At 38.7% G+C, this 23,469-nt stretch overlaps 1 protein-coding gene across 9 annotated transcripts in view; it reads left to right on the top strand.

Moving 5' to 3' along the window:
* The window catches only part of LOC105669778 (nuclear mitotic apparatus protein 1-like), a 235,651-nt gene that overhangs the window by 105,125 nt on the left and 107,057 nt on the right, over positions 1–23,469 (top strand). Inside the window, exons 1-4 of one of the 9 annotated variants that reach the window (XM_012362895.2) lie at positions 3,648–4,383; positions 4,538–4,791; positions 7,013–7,093; positions 8,155–8,377. In XM_012362895.2, the coding sequence (XP_012218318.2) occupies positions 4,706–4,791; positions 7,013–7,093; positions 8,155–8,377 (390 nt within the window). In that variant the 5' untranslated portion in view covers positions 3,648–4,383; positions 4,538–4,705. Of the gene's footprint in view, positions 1–3,647; positions 4,384–4,537; positions 4,792–7,012; positions 7,094–8,154; positions 8,378–23,469 lie in introns of those variants that run through there. The other 8 variants (XM_067346905.1, XM_067361295.1, XR_010887826.1 and 5 more) reach the window with 8 other exon arrangements.

Below are 23,469 nucleotides of genomic sequence, written 5' to 3'. Positions count from 1 at the left end.
CGGGAGAGTCTCACAATCAGTACCGACGACGTCGACGTCGAGGAGGTGTCGGATTCTGTTTCAATTCGTAACTCGCGAATCCGAGATTGCTCGATTTTCCGATTCTCGCCATTTTCCAAAGTACTCTCTCTTTTTATCTCTCTCTTAGTTACGACTTAACGATCTAGCAATTCAGCAAAGTTGCAGGAGAGCGAATTGCGTTGCTAAAAAAGAGGATAAACGGCGTGGTGCCGCTGCACGTTTCGCGCGGAGTTACCTCGCAAATACACTCGCACGGCTTTTATCGCGGGAGAAAAGATCGAGCAACATTTGTGGGAGAAATTTTTAAAAGTTTGGAACTTTTTTCTTGTAAAGCATTCTTTATTGGCGCGATGCGATTTCCGTATGAAAACAGCATTTTTCCGCGTCTGCATGCTGTGTTTATCAAATTTTTCGCAAACAAATCTTTTTACACAAATATTTGTTTAAACGAAATTTTAGATGCAATTAGACTTTGCAAATATTGAAATTAATATAAGGTATACAAAGAGAACGAATTTGCTTCTAGTTCACGAAATAAATACTTGCGATGTTAAAAGCGAGAAGAGTCTAAAAATCAAGCGAAATGTAATTTAGATATTGAACCGCAAGAAATCATTACTTATCGCCCGAAGTGGCGAAGAAGAAAATTAATTGCCGGACTTTGGTTTTTCTTTTTGCCTAATTCGGGCGAGGATTCGAATATCAACAGATCGGTAAATCACGGGCGCGAGCGTCGGCGCACTTTTAGGTGGCTTGCGCGTTGGCTTGCCAACGCGCAACGATCACTGCAAGCGCGGTCGAGGTGCGGCAGAAATACCGAGGCGCATGATTCTAAGTGCTCCATAATAGACTTTTGAGAAACAGGCGCTTTTAGAATTTCAGCGAGGGTGATTCACCCACCTCCCCGTTCCACGTGAGAATGCGTGGAAGAGGGTCAACGAGATTTCGCCGAGCTTCCATATGGACGCAGCTGTCGCGCGTGTGTTCTGTGCGAATGATAATACCGGGTGTTCGGTTCAGACGAATTAATCATGCTGTTTCCCTTTCTCTCTCTCATTTCAAGTTGTAAAATATATGTCGTCGTTTTTCTTTCACTTTGTTCAATAAATTTTAATCACTACAATAAAATGTAAATGCGCGTTTGATGTTCATGAAATCATTTGCGAATTGTCGATATTTGACACCCGGTATGACGACATCTCATGCATACATCGCGTTGAAACTTCCTGGTTCCCAGAGCGTCATACACGCGCATTTGTGGACAGGCGTGAATACGCACGCATGCCCGCGCTATTCGCGCATCCACGCCGTTTCGAGCGCGCGCCGTGGAAGATCAAAGTCACTCGTGCTAGATATTTCATCGCGGACGTCTGAGCGGCTGCCAAGAGCTCCAAATCCGGCGGTCCGAGAGGATTTGCGAGCGGAAGTGAGCGAACCGGGGAGAGCAAAACACCGTTGTCGAGCGAATCCGCATAAGCAGCGAGGCTGCGCGGCGACGCTTCGCGTCGCGACGCATTCCGATCGTTTGTAATCAGTCGTCATTATTTAATCGATTTTTGCAAAAAATTTATTGTAAAATTAATGCAAAATCAATATTATAATATATATATTATAATGTTCTATCTTTTATTCGAGATATTACTGCGCGAGGAATTACGAGAAAAACTAGAAAAGTATGCAAGTATTTGAGAAAACTATTTAAACATAAAAAAATTGATTAAACAAGTTATTATTATAAAATTTGATTAAATAAATAGAATACGTAGAATTTCCACTTATATTGATGCGGGTTTGTTTTTTTATATTTAAAAAAATAAATTAATGTATTTTTATTTTTAATCGAAAAACAAATTAAACAGTAATCCGTGATGAGAAACCTGGCCTTTATCAATTTTTATCAATATCATTTTGTGTTCCAAATGTGTGTGTAACTCAATTTCCTTACATGTGATAAAAATCGAAAATACTGGCTTCACCAAAGCGGTCCACCAAGCTTTAACTTTACCTCCATGTTCTACAGAACAGCTGCAAGAAAAGTCTTTGGATGACATTCTTGTAACCAAGAAATTCCACGAACTTTGCCATCATTCACAAAGTAGCTTACAATGTGACTCTACTGCGATTAAAACAAAGCTATTAGCGATCTATTGACCGCGTATCTGTGTCTGAAATACAATATACCTTAAATCTATCTAATTAACCGTTTTTCTTTTCTTTCTTTCTCATTCTACACAGAAATTTGTGTCTAGTATAAAATAAAGCATTTTAGCGCTAAAATTTTTATTCCGGACAATCGGTCAATCTCGCCGATGTTTTTAAGAGATAATGAGAAACAATGAGAAATAATGAAACAATTATAAAGAACTTATAACTGATATAAATTGCTGTTCATGTTGATTTAATTGAAATCCATTTCGTCGCGTGATAAACAAGATATCAGCGAGTTTTATGGGTTTGCACGCGTGTCAAGAGGAGAAGAAACGACATTAAATCTCACGAGAGAAATAAAATTTCGCAGTCACTTGGAATAGACTTTTGCTTGTGGAGTTATTGCTCGAAATCAGTCTGTAATTTCCGCGAGGACAGACAATTACATCAGAGCTGTTGGCCGAAAAATACGAAGCGTTGCATTAACTAGTAGATAAATTGTGTCTGACAAATCAAGAAAAGCACTAATTGCAAAAACAAAGTTGAATTAATCAGACATCTAGTCGGCATTCATAAAATAGAACATTGAAAATTAAATAAATTCAATTTTATATAATGTACTAACAGGTTGTACATAAAAAGATGATTATCACGAGAAGTATAAAATCTGTGGTACTACTATATCGCTTTTGTTATCGATGCACTTAAAAATCTACATCATAGCGAAACATATGGAGATTGAAAGAACAATATAAAAAATAACACTTGGGTTTAAAGAAATACACAAAAAAAAACAATGACAGATTTTATATATATATATTATTAATATTATTGTGTTAATAATTATTGCGCTCTAGCATAATAAACACAAAAAAAATTAGAAATTAGCCAACAGTCTTGACTAGGTGTGCCTAAGTCGATCGCAATCTATCAGTCGATCGCGACGTGTTTTTTGATAGATTTTCTTTACATTTCCATTTTTACTTTGTTTGATCTTATTATAAAATTTGTTTTTAATTTTTATATTTATTTTTTTCTATTAACTTCTATATATTTTGACACTTAGTCTGTCTCTATTGATACTTTTAATAAATGTTACGATCACATTCTAATTTTATATTTCAAATTGTATTTTTTCCTCTGTACATGAACAGATCACGAGATCACCCTATTAAAAAAAGCAACTTGTATATACAAAAAGATTGGGCAGCGCTGGTCTTGACTTTAACGATTATAAACTTAAATAATCCGAAATATTTGGGAAAACAAGTGTATCCGTGACACACATGCATCATTATTATAAAGTACATTTCTTAAATAATGTACAATCACGTTTAATTAATGTTTCATATTAATTTAAGATGTGACACATATGTTTCACATGACAAAATATATTTTATAATTATTATATATATATATGAGCAATTATTGGTTTTACATGTTTATCGTAAATCGCGATTTTGCGAAGAAAGCAATCGCATTATTCACTTTTGTTCTTCTGGATTACATTGAGAGTGGCCTGCTACTAGGCCGAAAAGTTTGTAAACACTTCTCATAATATATACACTGTATTATTCGCACGGACGTTGCGTTACGATCGTTCAGTTCGTTTTCACCTTAGTTAGTTACTAGCACTCTGTTCTAAAAGATAGACGAAATGTCTACATATCCGAATAAAAAGAATGACCGTTGGGAGTTCGAATATTTCGAAATAAAGGACAAGTTTAAAGCAGTATGTAAATTGTGTTTGCCAAACAGACGAAACATAATTTATATTAATACATCTACCCTAACTCAACATTAAAAAAAAAAGCATTCTAATATGATAGTGAAGCAAGAACATTGGATATGGGAACATTTCGAAAAAATTAACGATTCAAAGGCTAAATGCAAAATACCGGAATGCCACCGGCGCATGTCGATAAACCGGAGCTATTTTTCTCTACAATATCATTTATTAAACCGACATAATATAAAGGAATCAGACGATAATTTACATGACTCGACGTGGAACTATGTTACACAGCATAATAATTTTAGTGTGAAATGTGCGCTATGTAAGAAACGAAAAGGAAAGAATATGATACAGTTTAGTTTATCAACAAGCATGTCAAGACATCTTGATAAAATACATGGAAAGACTTCTGCAACAGTACAAGAACTAAACGATATATCTAAACCATGACAAGTACACAAAAGTAAGAAAGAAAAATGGTGAGTTTTATTAATATTTATATATTACAAAATTTTATTTTATTTTTAAAGCATTTAATGCGCTTGTGTATATATATATAATGTGCACACTGTAATCCAGACAATAGCATTCGTTTCTAAGAAATATTTTCAAAATCTTCATAAATTTATCCAGAATAGACTTTGACAACGGATCTGCAAGTAGCCAGCCAGCAATAACAACAGTTTTGACTTCAACGATTAGTGACTTAAACAATTCGAAATCTCTGAAAAAATCCTATGGTGGAAAAATGTTGAACTGATTAATGATTTTCATGTGTGATGCAAGAAGAGTTCTAACACTATGATTCTAAAGCTTACCTTCTCAAACTACATAAAAAGACACGTGAAGAAACAGTATAGACTTGGGCAACAGACTTGGGCAACAATGTAAGAAACACACGGTATATCTGAGTGATTAACAAGGATACAAAATTAAAGAGACGACGACGATGAGCGTCATTATATTATAAAATTTTAATTTCTTTGAATCGCGTTTAATACTTCTAATACATATTTCAATATTTTCATAGATTTATCCAGAACAGATTATGACAACGTTCTACGTTCAAGTAGCACAGCCAGCAATAACAATAATTTTGATTTTGATAACTTAAATGATTTGGAATAACTGAAAACAATTCGTATTTCGAAAAAATCGTATTAATGTCTAATTATTTTAATCGTAAACATTTGTATCAATTTGGGGATTAATACTGTATCAATTATAATATAGTGCATAACTGATACATTTTTATTAATACAATGAAATTTTAAGAGAAATTAATATAATTTATTTATTTAATAGAACCTATTCAATAGAAATAGAAATTTACTGTAATGTAATATTTGATAAATTTTTATAATTTTTCTCTTTTTTATTGTCTTATAATATTAAATTAGATAATTAAAGCGACTGTTTGATATGTAAAAAAATACGTAAAATATAATAAAGTATTTTCATTTACTATGTACGAGTTACAGAAAGATAATACTTTTTAAAATTGATTTTAAATTAATTTTGGTCTAATATTATTATAATGTATACTTAAAGAACATAAGCAATATATTTAATAACCATTTTTGGAACTAATTACATACTCTGTAAAACAATAAAATTACGCACGCAATACATTACACGCATAGTTGAAGAATCTCTAAAACAATTAAATAATAGTCTTATTATCTTCCCTAATTTGTGAATTCGCATAATGTTAATTGTGTTAAAAAATTTCTTTTATACAACTATTATACAAATCGATATTAGAAATATATAAACTTCTAAAAAATTTTATCTGCTTATAGATGTTTAGAGAATTGAATAATGTGAAAATATTTCAAAACTACATTATATTACATATTACATTAATTATTTTGCAATTATATGCATTGAAAAAACTTTTCGAATTTGCAAATTTGGACACGTTACTTGGATTTTTTATTTCAGATTTGAATTGGAAATCTTAGACAGTAATTCTACAGCATACTTTTATCGGGAAAATAATATACACAACAAGATGAAAAAATCAGATAGCATTTCTAACGTTATATTAAATAAAATTTAAAAAATTCGAGAGTTTTCTTCTTTCTTATATCTCGCATATTTTTCAATTTTCGGGACAAAATGTTTCACCAGAGAAAAATACCTTCTACAAATCGTGAAGTTTTCGTTTTACTTTTATTCGACATATCTAATTTTATTCCGCACTTATTGCACATTTAGCATTCCAGACTGTTTATTCCATCAAATTAATACTCTATCGAATTCCACAGTTATGAATTATTCGTCTGGCCTGTTTATGTTAGGCGCCGGTCGCCAGAATTACCGGTCGATATCACGTCGTCTGGCGGATAAAATATGAATATTGAAGTCGTTGTGAACGTGCGAGCAAAGTACAAACGGAATCGCGGCTCTTACGCAATGCGTGGAACTACGTTCCCCGAGCTTCAAACTTCTTCAACGCAAACGGGCTCTCGCGCGACACTCCCCGCTGTGAGAAGCGCAGTATCTCGGATTCGCGCGCGAAAGCGCATCACGATCGAACTCCCGCGACTTCGTATGGAATTTATGTGTGCGCGAGTCTAACGGTCCTTCTCTAATCGCTTATCAGCCGCCGTAAATCCACGCGCGGATGTTAAATCGAGACTCGTTCGATTTAAATCGGAAAGACGTGATTACGTTGTAATAGTGAATAAGTCGAAATGGAAAGTGCAAGGAATATGGATAGTATTTCTGTAAATGGTAAAGAGAAATTCAAGATTTCTCTAATTGATAAAATTGAAACATTGATGTTGTCCATTTTGCATTCATTGTAAATTATGATAGTAGGTAAAATATGTATACTAATCTTTTTTTAGTTTTAACCAAGTATCTCTTGTATTATAAATTATTATTTTGCATTATTTTAAAATATAAATTATGTTATTTTGTAGGGACTCTTAAAGAATTCTAAAAATCTGAAAGATCTTTGACAACGGGAGATCGATCTCGTATCGATCGATTAATTTTCAAAGGATATTGAACCTTGATGGTGGACAAGAGAGTTTTCGATAAACTATTGGCTTGTTTGTTACAATTAATTCAACTAACAATAATTCTGTTTGCTTCTAGGGCTTCCAGCGGCCGCGGACCCGACTCGCCCCTCAGCTCGGATCTGGCGCTTGATAAGCCTCGTCCCATACCGTCACCTAGGTAAGTTTACTCGTACTTAATTGCTCATACAATTACATGATAATTACATTATGTTGTGTAACAGATAGTATGAAATCGATATGAAAAGAGCAAGTGCAGTATCGTTAAAACAATACGAAAAAGTAACTAACATACTTTTATTATTCACTATTTTCTTCTTTTCACTTATTTCTGATCAATTGCATTATTTTATAATTATTATTTAGAATTGGTAATTTTTTTTATTGTTATTTAATATAAATTCTAGTACTGCAAATTCTTTCGTCCTTCCTCTCGAGTTTCAAAGGTTCGTCTGTAAAATCCCCGCACATTTCTTTATCGATCCGACGGTTTTGTCGCCGCGCGATGAAAGCGGTATGGAGAGATGAGAGGCAGGCGTTTGTATATATGCATTTTCATACGCATCGCGCAAAGAGACTTAAGACTTGGGTGGACTTAAAGGGTTTGGGAATAATCGTCGAAAGTGGAGCGGTTTCTGCTCTGTAATCCTGTCGCGCGACGCCGCTCCCCGACGAGATTATTGACATTGATACGCAAATGCATCTGTCCGTGCAATATCGGTCACCGCGTCTGCATTGCGCTCGACAGTGCCGTGCACTACGAAGAAGAGAATTGTCGAACGAATCGCCTTTGTCAGAGCGCTTAAAGTCGGTCACTCTTTTCCGCTTGCACAATGACACTTCGTCGTGCTAGAGTGCACGCGTGTCGATACGGGGCCATCGCCCGTTACTCGCACGAATTAATTGCAAAATGTTAATGCGTGACTAAGGAGTATTACAACACTCTTGTTTACACGAAAAGGATTGAAAGGTAAATAAATACATTGGTCTTTAATTGTAATCAAAAGAATGTTCTATCTTTCTTTTTGGGAATATTTTGTATTTAAAAAATAAGAAGAGATTAGTATTTATATTTATATCAAGCTGCATTCTATATATTGCGCCAATTAGTGTATCATTAAGAGGTTATTGATTCTCCAACATCACCTGCTGTTATCAAACCGTAGCACCATCTGCTGTTATCGAAGCATTCTCCAGTCGAGCTTTTACCCTCTGTTGCAGGCAAATCCACCCCCTGTACGGGGAGAAAGCCGGTCTTTTGGGATACTGCGATACAGTCGGTAACACAGAGAATTTTCCACCAGCCCCTAATATCGTCGTGGAGGGTGGTAGAATCGAGTTTGTGCGCCCTTCGCAAGATGGCACGACAACACCCCGGAGAAACACAATGTCCAGGGGTTCGCAGACCTTCAACGAGCAACCGGAGAAATCCGACCCCGCCAAGGTAAGAAACTTTAACGAAAAATAGATGCTTTTGCTATTTCATTATTGTTTCAATAGTAACATTTCAATTGAGAGGAAAGTCTCACTGTTAAAACGATAAAATCTCGTCAATAATTTGTAATAATAAAATTATATCTAATATTTGCTTACTCCAAAATTACTTATTTATCTATTATTTAATATTAATCAATTTATTCTTTATTTAAAGTTAAATTTTTGTTACTTTTGTAAGATGTTTTTCAATTGTTTTTTAATTTTACGTGACTTTCTTCTCTGTATATTGAATGACGAATAAAAAGTTCGTATAGCACTTTGGGCGCAAGAGCCGGAGACCTTCGAGTCCTAATCAGAGCCGAGACGTAACGAGATTTGTCAGCGGTGATTCCTGCCTTCTGACAAATCAGATCTGTCCGGCTTGCTACTCTCGAGATTCCCTCTTTGCGTCTGTGTTCGATGCCGTGTCGTTCAACGGGGTCCGGTTACCGGTCGCGGACTCGTGACTAACCCTTTACGCCCTTCATGTTGTATTCATTCGACGTAATTGATTTCCTCGACAAGAGGGGGGGAAGGCGACATAGGATTTCCATAGTAAATTGGATCACGTTTCTTGTCGTTAAAGCGAAAGAAAGAAAGAACATTCGCTGCACGCGCCAATACGGCAATTATCTCGAAATTAACGATGTTAATTTCGACGACAATTACGATGACGATAAACTCTAATGACTTAATGAAATTTATTTCACCCTCCTCTCACGCGCAAGGCGACTTTATGAAGCACGGCAGATATTAAACTCCTTTGCGATGTCGTCATGTGCAATCGCATTTGCATGCGTTTAATCGACCCCTTCGCAACATTCTGCCTCCCCCTTTGTCTTCTCGGCGACGAAAACGTTTATGCGAATTACGGGAGTTTTTTTTCAGAGTTAACTTTTTTTCACATTTGAATCGAACTGACCGACAAGATTTTTTACCGAATTTACAGTTCGAAAATTTTCTTCTTTTATTGAACTCTCTCTTTCTCTCTCTCTCTCTCTCTCTCTCTCTCTCTCTCTCTCTCTCTCTCTCTCTCTCTCTCTCTCTGTTGTCGTGCGCGATGTAACGAAAAGTAATTTACCGAGAGAATTTAAATGGTTTTAAATTCGCGAAATAAATTTTATTTTTAACGCACTAAACAACCTCACGCAGAGTTAACTTACCCCATTTGTTGTTGCATGTAAAGCTTCGTTCCGGTTCAGTTGCTGCGAAATGCAATTTGCGTTCGAAACGAATGCATCCCTAAAAAGTCGCTATATGTAACAATTTTATTTGTGATGCAATTTGTTCGATTTTGATAACTTTTCAATGAGTTTTGGACCAGAAATATTGCTGCGCTTATTAGACACGAAACTCGTCCTGATTGAGTTTGGTTTAAATTGAATGTTTAATATATCTCCGATGTTCATTTTGCATTCAGCGAATGAAATTTGGAGTTGAGAAAATGAGAAAAATTTAGAGCTGCTTTAGCTGTTTCAAAAAATGTTATGCTTGAATTTTCTCCCTTCTCTTTTATCTGCGCCAATCTTATAGCGTTTTGCGATAACGTTAGATAAGCTCTAGGACAATCCATTCGATTAATGACCTTCTTGGATAACCCTAAGCGAGGTCAGCGACATGTAGTTACGTCAGGTTTTATCTTGAAACATTTTTTTTATATAAGAACTCCGATTTCTGTATAAAATTACTTAAAGCGAATACGTTCAGTGTAGTTTTCACTTTATAATTGGAATTAAATTTTGAAGTTATTTTAATTTTATATACTAATTTAATCTGATTTAATTTTTTTCTTCATTTTTGGATCTGTGGCCAATTATTTTGTTCAATTCAGTTTACGACTAAATGATGAAGATATCATCGTTATACGAAATTCCAACATGTACAGATATCTCCTCACAAATATCTCTTTCGGTAGATCTACAGGATCACGTTACGTTGTATTCAAAGCAATGCGCGGTATTCAACGTCCGATTAATGTGCCGAGACAGCTTTGCAATATCTGCGCTGTTATCCCGTTCGGCCGACATTAATTACTGCTTTAAACGTCATGTGTCCGCGGAACTCGTTCACGTCAATTTTATCGTGCGACTTATTAGCGGAGCGACCGTAACGTTTTCCGACAGGCGGACAAAAGCGCGCGCGTTATTCATTCAGACAGCTATGGAAGGTTGCCGACGATGCCGGCGGCGGGCTTAAAAGAGAGCTCGCCGAAAGAAGTAGGAGCGATCAATTATTACGTCCGTTCCGCGTTTCCGACGATGAGCACACCGGAGAGTTTTAGTTCGGCAACTTTTCCCGACCGACCCTCGATTACGTCGAACTCTTTCCGTTCTTCGGGGATCGATTTCGTTAAATTATCCGTAAGTAGATACTCGAGAACTTGTGTTTGTTGTCGAGCTTGTAAAGTACGCCGATAGCGCTACAAATCATAATGAGTTTTGCTCTTTGCATTATAATTTTTATTTTTTTGAATGTGCTAACTTTCCATATCGTTAATGAAAATTCGATTAGTTATTTGTCTTTTCACGGAGATTGACACATTGACCTTCTTGATGGCGCAGAAAGCTTAACTACATTAAAAGTGGCATCCACCCTGAAAATCCGACAACTCAATTATTCAAATTTATGAGGACGGCATCAGCGCAGCAACCAAATTGAATTTTGAATATGGATTTTCGGCGCTTCGTTACTTTTGACAATATTTTCGTCGCAAGCAACCTGTTAACTTTGAATTTGCATCATAATAGCGTTCGAAACAAGTTCAATAATGAGCGAAACGCCGAGCAAGGAGATAAAAGTGGAAAAGTCGCGAATTTCGTTCGGGCGCGGGCATCGGGAGGTTTGCATAGTCAAGTTAATATGCTAATTGCCACATTCAAAGAGCGGAACTAATTGAATTAAGCGATGCAAAAAGTTCTTTTTTCCGCCTCGAAATTAGCATGAATTAGAGGAGCCGCGCTAGTCTCTCGTCTTATCGTAGTAGCCATTCAGAACACGTATAGCAGACTCGCTCGGGAGTTATTTCATCGTAAAAATAATTACCTTCCTTCACTTTTGCCATACGAGAACGGCAAGAAACAACATTTCTCCATTATGTCCATACTTGAATCTCGCGAGCATCGAGCTTTCTCGCGCGGAACAAATAAAGATCAGAATTAATTTACGTAAATCAGAGTTATTTTTAAAATTAATTGTCAAGATAAATTAGTAAATGTATATACAATAAGTTATTCAGTCTATTTTGTACACATTACGTTCGTTCTTATTTTTGAATATATCCGATAATCTGTTGTCGTCGCGACTTGACGAGAGATTCAACGACAAGTTTCACTGAAGCACACGTGACAAACGCCCTGTCGCGGATAAGACGGATAAACGAAAACGCATATCTCCCTCGTATATTACCTCGGCACAATGTACACGCCAGATCGGCGGAAAAAAGCCGCTAGACGCGCATTCGGCTCTCTCGCAAGGATGATGGCGGATTGGCAGGTCGAATCGACTCGACGCGGCGTCCCGTAAAACGAGAAGGACACCAACGGCGATGTCGCGTCTTGTCGTCGTGTGTCGGCATCGGGACACGCGTTTTCTCTCCCTCTCGAAAGCGCGCGTCGGCAGCACGCGGTTTTCCGTCGTGACGGACAGTCCCATATTGTATCCGCTATGGACGCGCTTTGAACGACAGCGGCAATAGTATAGGCGTCGCCGATGTGAGAACCAGCTCGTTTCGAGCCGACGAGCCCGTCGAATAACGGCCGGAATTTCGGCTGACGAGCACCGTCCGTGACTACTGCGCAGGGCCGCAACTGCCGCACGGCAAAACTATACAAAGCAATTCGAAATTTTTATTTCTTTTCTTTGTAATAAAAGAAAGCAAAAAAAACGGGAAAAACGTCAATAAGAATTTTTTAATTAAAATTTTATCCAGCGCGGCTAAAACTGCTTTATTAAAAATTAAGTACTTTGCAAATACAGTATATAAAATTCGGACGGACAATTACGTTTTTGTTTATCTTAAATAATAAACAGCGAAGAAAGCGTAGATATGAATAGAAATAAGATATTTTTTATGTTTAAAATAATTCCGGATTATAAATTTGATGTTAACGTTGATGGCTCGCACCGGTGAGCTTTACGTAAGATGCATTCGTGAAAAGTGCGGTTACATCGCTGCAACTGCAACGCGCGCGTTCAAGCGAATGCACGCATGGCGTCGCCGGCTTTATCGCGCTGCGGGCGATGCTATTGTCTCGCGTTGTGCCGCGCATCGTACGATCATCGCTGCAAAAATACGACTCCAGCCGCTGTTTTGTCGCTATGGTTGCGCACAGCTAGCCGAAGGGATGGATTAGTTCTTTGGCACTCGGAGTTTTATGACGCATTGTGTTAGCGCCGATAACGATCCGACAGTTTCGAGCACGCTGATATACTTGTCTATAAAACAGAGAAATTCTTATCGATTCGGGGAAAAAGTAATCAGACAAATGTTTCGAAGAAATTATTATCTTATAGATATATAATAGCATAAAAATTGTCATTATTGAGATTAATAGTAGGCGCAAAGAAATATCGTCGCCTTTTCTCTTAGAACATGATATCAATTCCAATTGCCACGATTCGCACATTATCTTAATTCATTTCCGGTGCCGACACACTTCTTGCGGCAATTCCATCACGTTTCTGCGGGAGCAATAAATATTGCACAATCACATGGCGCATTATTCATAACACTCAACTCCACACGTCTTCGACAAAGCGGAAGCACAGTTTCGACCGTGTAATGCATCATTAATATCTGCTTCGCAGAAATCGCGCGGTCTTACGCAATTACACCGCGCGAATGCAATTAGAAATCTCTGCAAATCACGCGCCCCGCTACGTACTGCCCGGATTTCTGCACAATTAATATTTTACATTCAAAGGGTCCCCTGCGACGTGGACTGCTAAATGTATATGCTTGACATACGGAAGTGTGAAAATACTTTGCGAAATTAGATTAGTCGCGCCGAAACGAAAATAAGGAACGAATTCGAAATTTTACAACGACGAGAGAAAATTTTGACATTTGTTTCAAGTCGAAATATTGGTCGTGCCATTAAACTTGGCGACAGTGATAATGAATGTGTCGCTTTTGTGATAAAGTGACTACCAGACTTTTTTAGAATAAAAAGATTTTCTACACGCCGTAAAATCACCTTATTAGATTAGATAAAATCTTAAGTCCTTTTTACTAAGCACTAAAGATATATCACTGTCTTTGCTTTATGATGAATGATGCAGCCAACCACATCCAGGTAATATATAATCCATGTGCTTCTAATTAATTATGCAGGATATTCTATAACTAGCGCGCTTTCCATCACTTACACGATGCCTCGACGTGCAGAATCGATTTCCATTTAATGCAAACTTCATAAAAGGCTGTCATTTATAACAGTATCTTCTTTCTCAATTTATCTTGATAATTGCTCCAAGAAACAATTATAGAATCGTTTTACTTTGATAAAATTTTTTAATTTGTGATTCTTTGCCAATGCTAAAAATTATTCTCATCCTCGAAAGAAGGCGGCTCGACTTTCATTTCAGACGAAAGAAACTGGAACGTTTCCGATCACGCGCGACAAACCGGTATCACGTCTTTCGTCACATTCCGCACGAGAGAAACGAATTAATTATTATATAAATTATCAGACGGATAGATGGGATAGAGGCTTCGCGATGAGAGATAAACTTTATCGGCTCGTCTTCCAATTAGCACGCGCGCGCGCGCGCGCGAGGAGCTTCGATTAATTAAAGCACGGAGAAAAGCATACGCGCGGCACTTTTTCGCGCTCACCCACGTAGCGGCTAAGGCCATTGTCCCCGTTAATTAGTGCGCAACGCACGTGCGTAATTGTCGAGAGTTTATTCGCGACTAATTATAAAGACCCTAATTAACTGGGTGCAGGCACGGGACGTGCTCCTCTTGACGGCGGTATAATCGTGCGCGACGATTTTCTAACGTCACCATTGGCGCGGTATCGCGATAACATCAAAGGCGAAATCGGCACGTTTCCCTCGGATTTCACGATAGATTCGACGGCTCGAAAACGCAGGTACTACGTGCCACGCTGGAGTTTACACAAAGACCTTTGAAGCGAGTTTTTTTTTTTTTTTTTAAGAGCGCACAGGGTAATTTGAGGTAAAATTTGCGACGAACGTGGTGTATTTTTACTTGGGAATTTTTTTCATTGTTCAAATATTTTATCTAAATGATTAATCGTATCAAAATTAGAAACAAAAGTATGTGATCTTTAAAAGTAATTTCTATACATTTTATACATACATTCCAAGTAATGAAGCGAAATATAAATAGTGCATTCGAAGTATCAAGCTGTTTTTAAAAAATTTAAGAAATCACATAATTTAAACATTAAATCTTTTTATTACTCGTAAATGTTCGCAAACTTTTGAAAATTTTATTATTATTAAAAATTATTATAAAAGTTATCATTATTTGCATAGAATTCCGATAAAATCAAACATTACTTGCAATTTCTTTTCAAATTTTACACATCTCTCGATCATTTCCTCTAGAAGGAAATCCCAGATAACTACGAGAAGTGCTCAAGGACGCGCTGAAATATCACCTTTAAGATGGACATTTACACGGTACTTGGTGCGTGCCGCGCGTCGCCGGACTCGCCGGTCGTCGTCGTTGCTATGCCCAGTCGTAATGCATAGTTATGCCTACATTTATAACCCTTTAACCACCTGCTGGATCCGCGTCTTGTAAAGGCTGAGGACATCAAAATGTTCCGCGTCGATTAATTCGAAAACTTGTCCCCGCGGACGGATAATTTGCGCGTCGGTTGCGCCGTTATTTTCCACGTTCGCGCATAATGTTCGTTAAAACATAGCTCGGCTTCGCTAGCATCGATAGCTTTAGATAATTAGCGATTCTGTCAACAATTTCGTACCGTTGCACAGCTCTGACTACTACATAGCGAAACGAGTTAACGACACCAGACGTTCGAGCTACTTAAACGCGACCGCTCCTTAGAGCGTAAACATAATTAATTAAATGTTGTTGCACAGAGTTTCAGTAGATAACTTTGTTGATACTGAATAATTATCAAGATCATTATCTGGACTAACATGAGATTTTCTTACTTGTATATTTTTATTTTTGTACAGCAAAGTAAAATTATTTCAGATAATTTATTTATTTATTTTTTTAGTATTATTCAATTTTATCGCGAAACTGTTACGATCTCTGTACTTTCTTGTTGTTATATAATTTTATCATTTGGATGAAATATAGAAAACTCAGTGAGTCGAGACTAGTTGACCTTCCCAGGAATGGAATTAGCTTGTGTCATATCTAGCGATCATTTCATTACAGTTTGCGATTGAATTATGACGTCATAATGCGTAAGTCGGGATAGGCGTTGGTCGGATTTCGATCATGATTAGAGACCGGTACGTGCGGTAATGAGCGAAACCGTATGAAATAATTAGATCGCTTATGAAAGCGTGGAAAACAACATATTCCGTGGAATGAATTTAATTATCTATTGTATAACGGGGACTAAGAATAGCGTTACACGCATAGCGCACATAAATTTTTTATAAGTTCTTCGTGAATTCCGCACGTATACCGCAATATTTTCGCAACATAAAAATCGTACAATATTATTATACACGTTGCATTGAGTGTAATATGATTTGCTCAGCAATCCGCAGCCGGTCTTTTTCAGCCAAATTCGTTTTCACGAATAAAAGAGACGCCGACTCGATCATTTCTATTTTCGCGATAATGACATCAACGTGTACAACATTATTATCAGATTTGGTAAACAGTGCGTCGCGTACAGACGTCGATACCCGGGGATTTTACAATTAAATCGTGAACGCAAACGCGCACCGACGCGACGTAATCGGCGAACGGTCGAGGGATCGATTAAAAACAACAGTGCAGAGAATTACCTCCAATTATTTCGATTCGACCAAAATAACAGCGTTACGCACCGCGTCGGATTTTACGGGCGGAATTGTATTGCGGCGGCGGCGACGGTGACGACGCAGCTGCACATCGCGTTTATCATTACATCGGGGAATTCGAGCGCTCAGTGAGCATCGCGATGCTTATCTTGCAAAATGCGCGCGTATTTGTATTCTGTCTAAAAATGACATTCTAATAAGCTGCCTAATATTTAGTGCTCATTTTACATAAATGCTAAGCACCGAAGACATCGGCAGTTTTCAATCATTCTTAATGACGATGAAGAAGAAAAAAACGCTGCTGCAATGACAGTGTAATTAAAATCGCGTTGTATTCTATAAAAATGTACGGAATGATTTCGGAATTTTTTTCTAGATTTTCCAGTTGTATTCGCAATTATCAAATAGCTTGTACAAAGGAACCTAATGACTAGCCCAGATGCGGCGATTATTGACGAAACTTGTGGCCTCGGGGGGCCTGCGTGGAACGTCCGACCGACGAAACGCCATTTATCATACTTAGTGCAACGGTTTGTGATCCGGGCTAATATCGCGTGAAAAGCAGCCGCTCGAATGAAAGTTTGGAAATTAATTGCGGATGAAAGAACGAGCTTTATGTAGGCAGAGTAGGAAGTTGGCTTGATGGATTAGATAACATTGAGAAGGCATGATTATTTTATTATATTTGTTGAATCATAAATAATGTCTGTCGCGGGAAAAATATTTTCTACTCGTTCGTATGATAAATTGACTTTTATAAAAGTTATATTATTATTTAATACATTATATCTTTCGATTATCATGATAATGGCTCTTATAAATTCATGTCGCAATTAATTGCTGCAATGAGAATTTTTGAAGAGATTTGGAGGGAACAGTTATGCTTGCGGAAAGAACAACAATTTTATATACATTAATAACTATTAATAACTGTTTATTACCTATGTTATATGTCCACACCGCTTATATATATTCATATCTTCTATTAATATATTCTCTTCGTCATTTCACGCGTTAAACAGGATATTAATAGTCCCGCTTTATACACGTCCGGCCATTTCCGATCCATTTCGCGGAGTAAGTGGCGGCATACGTGCGAATGGCGGCTGTTAATTGGCTCATCTCGTTTCCTGGAAACCGGTATCATCTAGATAACCGATCGCGGAGGAAGAGCAGGGCTCTATCTCGAGATCGATACGGCTCTGGGGAGGCCCCAAGACGTATGTAGCCGATTGTGAAAGAGCAACTGCCTCGGGTCGCACAGGTGGTCGGCTAATAATAGCTCGCATATATACGTGTACGAGTACGCAAAGCCAGTATACGCAAAGCCATACAATCTAGCCGGCTAGTTGGAGTGTCCGCGGAACGCTCGTGCAACGTTTCGCGCTGTTCATACACGGCGAATGTTAATGCGCGGAAATTAACGCGAGCGTGCGCGACCTAGAAACTTTCATTATTCATTAATGGCGGTATTAGTCAATCAGTCCGGAAAGTTATCGCGTTTGTTAGCGGAATAATTCACGAGCGCGAAGCGAAATAAAAATAATATTTTAACGATTACCAACTTTTTTCGTCCATTCTCGTCAAGCGAGGATTTCAGATAAAAGTTCAGCGAAGCTTAATGGAAGCTCTCACGAAATTCAGCAGCGTTTACTTCGTCCTTTTGATGACAATTAATTACATTATATTTTATTGAGTTTTAATGAATCGTTGTTTTCTAATTTGATTTTTTTACGACTTTATGAATATTTTTTCCCCTTTTAATTCAATTTGGATTAAATTAATGTTTGCTCTTAAAAGGAGATTGCGAGTTTATTAATAAATCCCGCATAACAGGGGCAGAATAAAAAAATATCCGAAGATACCCGCGGTTCCCTGCTAAATTTTTCGTCCGGCCTTTTTGCAATTACGGCGCGGACTACGTTCCGAGCACTTTGGCGCTCATCCGGATATAACGATCGGCATATAGTTTGGCAGCAACAGACGTAATTACTCGACCCTTTGAGGTTTCGGACCCCTTGCCGAAGAGGCCGATATTAGTAGGATCGTAAACCCGAATTGAAGCCCCGCTTGCGCCCTCGCTCTCGCCCCCGTGTTACTCGTGTAACCGATGCAAACGAGACTGTTTTCGATTGTTTGTCAAAAATTCCCGCCGCGAAACTGCGAAGCCGCTATTAACGCAACGTGTATTCTACGTGCGGTATCGCGTGTCGCTGAAAATTTTCGAGCGTGAGATTCAATGGAAAACGTCGGTTGCTCGTGACACAATCTATCAGCAGTATCACGCGATAATTGCGGGATTATACGGCAGTTGTATTGTTAGTCGTCGACCCCAAACTGCAAACTACATAATTACGGAAACGAATGCTTAGCGCAACCTCGTCGGCAGAAATAACACGCTGCACAGATCTGTGCGGAGGAAGTTTCTCAATAGAAATAATAAATTAAATATCCCGATTGAGTGTTAGAGTTTTGCATGCAAAACTAATATAAAGAGAGAATAAAGGAAATTTTTTCATTATAGATAAAGAATGTTTAAAATGAGACGGCTAACAAATGTGCGTTATTTGCATTTGTACAGCTTAATTTGCGAAAATTCCTGTATTTTTGATAGCTATTTTGTTAATTTTGATCAGAAATTATTGATTCTGCGATCTCTTAGCAATAATTTTAAAAAATAATCGTAAAGCAATTTTTTTAGCGATAACTTTGTTAAGAAATAATTGTAGGGAATCAGATTAATCAAAGAATTCGGTAATGATAGCAGTGTCATTAATTCTGCGACATCCGCGTAGAGTGCAGGAGGTCGGAAACCTGTTGCGGGCTGCACTTAACACCTATTTTCATAGGAGTTCTCAGGTTACTGCATACCGATCATAATTGATCGCGCGATCGCCCTGGCTCGATTCGCAGTCGATCATTCGACCGATTTGCGAAACGAACGAGCGCATGTTATGAACGATCATTAGTCACAGCTGTAGAAGTATGCAGTAGTTATTTTGTTGAACTCGTCGAAGCTGCGCAGCGTGTTTAATCAACTTCGTTAACGCTAATAGCGTGAGATAAATTGATGTGAATATAAAATTTAATAGAAATTTATTTAAGCATAAATATATTAATCAAATATGTAGACTTAAATATAAATTGACGATTATTTGTCTGTTAAGCTTTAAAATTAGCTTTAAACGCAATGTATCTCCTCTGTTGATTTATTTCTCCAAACACCGCGATGTTCAACATATTAAATGCAATTATATCACGCAATTCGATGTCACGTGCTAATTTTAACCAAACAAAGGCGCGATATCTCATTTTGCCCGGTGTAATTGAAACATGTAAAATAACACGACGCGGAACACGCGGAAGAAACGAAAACGACGGGAGGAAATACGTCCTGCAGGTCCCGCTGAATCGTCTACATCTGCCGGATGATATTTCCTCGTTAGGCGTTCTCCCCGGTGACATGTAAAAAGCAGCAAATATTCGCTGGCTACTGCCCGGGCGTCCCGCAGTCCTTTAGGACATCAGGTGGGGTGAGAATGTGCGCTGTAATCATTGTTAATTAACATTTATGGAGACACGTACAGGCTTTTCAGTATCTTTCGGACAGACGAGTCGCCGTCGTTATCGCGATTCATCGCGAAGCTGCCGATTCCATCTGCTCAAAATTAATTAAAGAAATTTTGCAGACAGCGATGCTGTCGTGTCGCGTCTCTTCAATATTTCCAATTCAACAATGAACAAGCATATTTTTAATAATATACCTGAAAAAAGTGGCGCCAATAATCGCTCGTATTATTCACCTGAAGTTTATCATAGTCGGCGGAATTACTAGCTAAAAGAGAAACGCAAGCGAAACAACCAACAAACTTGCGAAGCGGCTTCGGCGAAGTAGCTGCTGCAAAAACCGCGATACCGATAAACAAGTATAAGCGCCGACAAGTATACGCCTCGGGGAAAAGCGATCTTAATTACTGGCTTCTTGCTTTATCACGATCGTCCGTTATTTCGCGACTACCGCCACGGTGAACCGAGTGCAAGTTTCGCTCCCATAGCGCACGGTTCGCCACAGTTTCTTCTCAACAAGCCTCGGTGCTGTAACTCGCCCTTCTCGAAACAACGCGGCGCCTTTGATATCTCTCTCTCTCTCTCTCTCTCTCTCTCTCTCTCTCTCTCTCTCTCTCTCTCTCTCTCCCTCGCTTCTCGTTCCCTCGTTTTGCATCCGAACGAAGATAATCGCGATTGAGGTGTGTACTCGACGGAGAACAATAGTTTCGGCCTGTTGGCGCGTTGACGACCCATCCCTCTTTAGCGCGAGATCAAAGATCGCGCTGGTATCAGCTCTCGTTCCATGAACGGTTTTTTTTTATCGATTGGCGGAGGGGGGAGGGGATAAGCGGAGAAAGGGTGGAAAAACCGTCTCTACCGACGAGCCACGGCGCCCTTTTGACCGGGCCACCGAATTTCCATAAATCTACTCTTGCTTTGTGTAGCTTCCCCCCCCCCTCTTTTTTCCCTTAACACCCTTCCTTTCCTTCAACCGTTTCCAATCCTCGTTGTTCCCGTGATGGAAGAGGCGAGGAAAGGTTTAAGTTAATACGCGACCAGGGTGACGCGATCCACGTTAGGCGTGAATCTCCCTCCTCGAAAGGGAGACATCGATCCTGTCTGCCGCGTCGCGCGTCGAAGCTGAGATATTCTTCTCACAGTTGTTTAAGCTGTCAGGCTGCTTTAATGTTTGGTTCAGCTGATTGAATTGGGAGGGAGCAGTCGCAGTTGTCTTTTTTGAGTTAATCCCATCAGATTCTTTTTATACGCTTTGGATGGTTAAGTTTATCCAATTTGATAGAGAAATATCAAAATTCAAATCGATAATGCGGTTAAATCTTGTGAAGTAATATTAAAAGAACTTGATAAATCGTGAATCGAAGAATATTTTTATCTTGAAGAAAACAGAGAAATTTTTGTCACAAAATTAAAAAAAAATACACATTTTCTATTTGATAAAATTTTTAATGGAATTATTAATAATCAGATAATGTTTAGTATAAGTTATTATTCTTCTACGATCATCTAAACATTTTTATATTACATTTTTGCAAAATTTTTCCGAAGATTTTTTTAAATTTCTGCATTATAATCGTTAATGAAGAAAGTTATTTTAGCGTGGAATTGCGTTGATCTCTTTGTATCGTCACTTATCATGATGACGAGCGATCGAATGCCGACATTATGATTGCCTTTGATCTCCGATCGACGCTTTCAAAAATTTCGTTTTGCTCAAGCGGTAGTATTACCGATACCTTATAAAGGGTTGAAGCTTTAGACGAGCAGACAGGAAGCATCGATCCCGTCTGTCGGGTGCATCGTACACCAGGAATCCCGATGCTTCGACTTTCCCGTCCCCGCTCCGTCATCCCGCCTCCCTTCTTGCTCTTCTATCCCCGCCTGCTACTCTCCACGACGTCTCGTCGTTCGCGCTGCAAACTGGGGGATTTTCGTCCCGACACCCTCCGCCAGAATTTATTAGCCCGTTCCCCACATTTGCGTACCCCTAAAAAAGATGCCAAAGAGATTTTAATTGGCTACTTGGACGACCAACAGCGCGACGCCGAATGCGCAACGATACCGCACAAAATCGCTCGGCAAGTGTTATTTTCTCTGCATCTCGTTGCAAAATAAAATAATGCCGTGATACTTTATTGGATCCGAAAGAGGCTTCAAGAAAAAGAAAATTTGATCAACAATTTACATACTATAAGAATATCTTCATATTTTTCCCCGAAAGCACGGCGGCTTTCAGGAAAATGTAAAATTTACGACAGTTACTATTTTTTATTGAAATTATTAATTGAAAAGATTCTCTAATTTATCCGTGATTCTCATACATATATGTATGTAGAAATTAATATTTTTATCTCTATCTTTATCAAAATTTTTTGAGCTCTTCATTTTTAATCTAATCAATTAAAAATGAAATTTATCCACTTCGAATTTTTTGCAAAAATCTCGCGATCTTTTTATGCGAAATATATTTCTTCTTCGTGTTTATATTGCATCTATTGCTGAAGTAACATTAAACGTCAGAATGTCGACTTACAATATCACGAAGCAAGCGAGAGAGATGCATCGGAGACGGAAAATGCAGTACCAATACATCGGCTGACAACGCGTCGTAGCGTTTTGTGCGTCGCGGCGTCAAGCGTCGCGAGAGACGGCGAGAGAGAAGCATTTTATCGGACGTCGCCGCCGTCATCGTCGCCGTCGGTGGCGACGTCGACGTTCATCCCCCTCGTGCGACTCCTCCCCCTCGTCCTTATTCTCGTCACCCTCGTCACCCTCTCTGGACTTTCGACCGCAACCACCATCTCTCCCTCCGCGCTGTCTTCCGCCGGAGCCCAGTCACGCGCGACCACTGAGATAAGGCTCGCCATCATCGCCGACGACAAGGTCGAACAATGCCGCGCGCCCGCGTCAGGACCGAGAGAACTGTGAAAGAGGAAGAGTGGGGGGAGATTCCATTCCGGGATAAGGCTGCCACGTGATGCGTCGTGCTAATAGTACGTTTTGATCCTCTCATCTCTTACGAATAGGACATGATTGCTGCCCGGTGGTTTCTGCTGCATTCAGACATTTTCCCGCGACTGCAGGAGGCGATTTGGTGCAATAGTAATCCACCGCACTTTTCCAGAAACGTGACAGAATTGAGAGATCTCGCGAACTCGGGTTACTTAAACATTTCGAGGTCTCTTAAATTTAATATTCGGAGCTCGCAGCGTTGAGAAATTTCAGGACTTTAGAATACAGGGAGCGTTACAGATGTGAAGAGTGTAAAATTCACTATCTTCGCATGTCAACGATCTTAAGATGCAGCGGTTGTAAAATTTATCAGTGACGCACGAACATTCGACAATCTACCTATCCAACTACCTCGGCTTAGGCATTTATCAGATTTTCGGGATCTCCCCGAGTCGCTGAATCTCCCGAATCCTGCGAACTGCTCGTAGATACACGCCTCGAAGGGTACCTTCTTGCTACGCGAGCGGTTAGGCGCAGACGAAAAATTATGAAATATCC

Source organism: Linepithema humile, chromosome 1, assembly GCF_040581485.1.
Source record: "Linepithema humile isolate Giens D197 chromosome 1, Lhum_UNIL_v1.0, whole genome shotgun sequence".
Taxonomy (NCBI): Eukaryota; Metazoa; Arthropoda; class Insecta; order Hymenoptera; family Formicidae; genus Linepithema; species Linepithema humile.
This window is presented reverse-complemented; position numbering and strand designations above follow the sequence as displayed.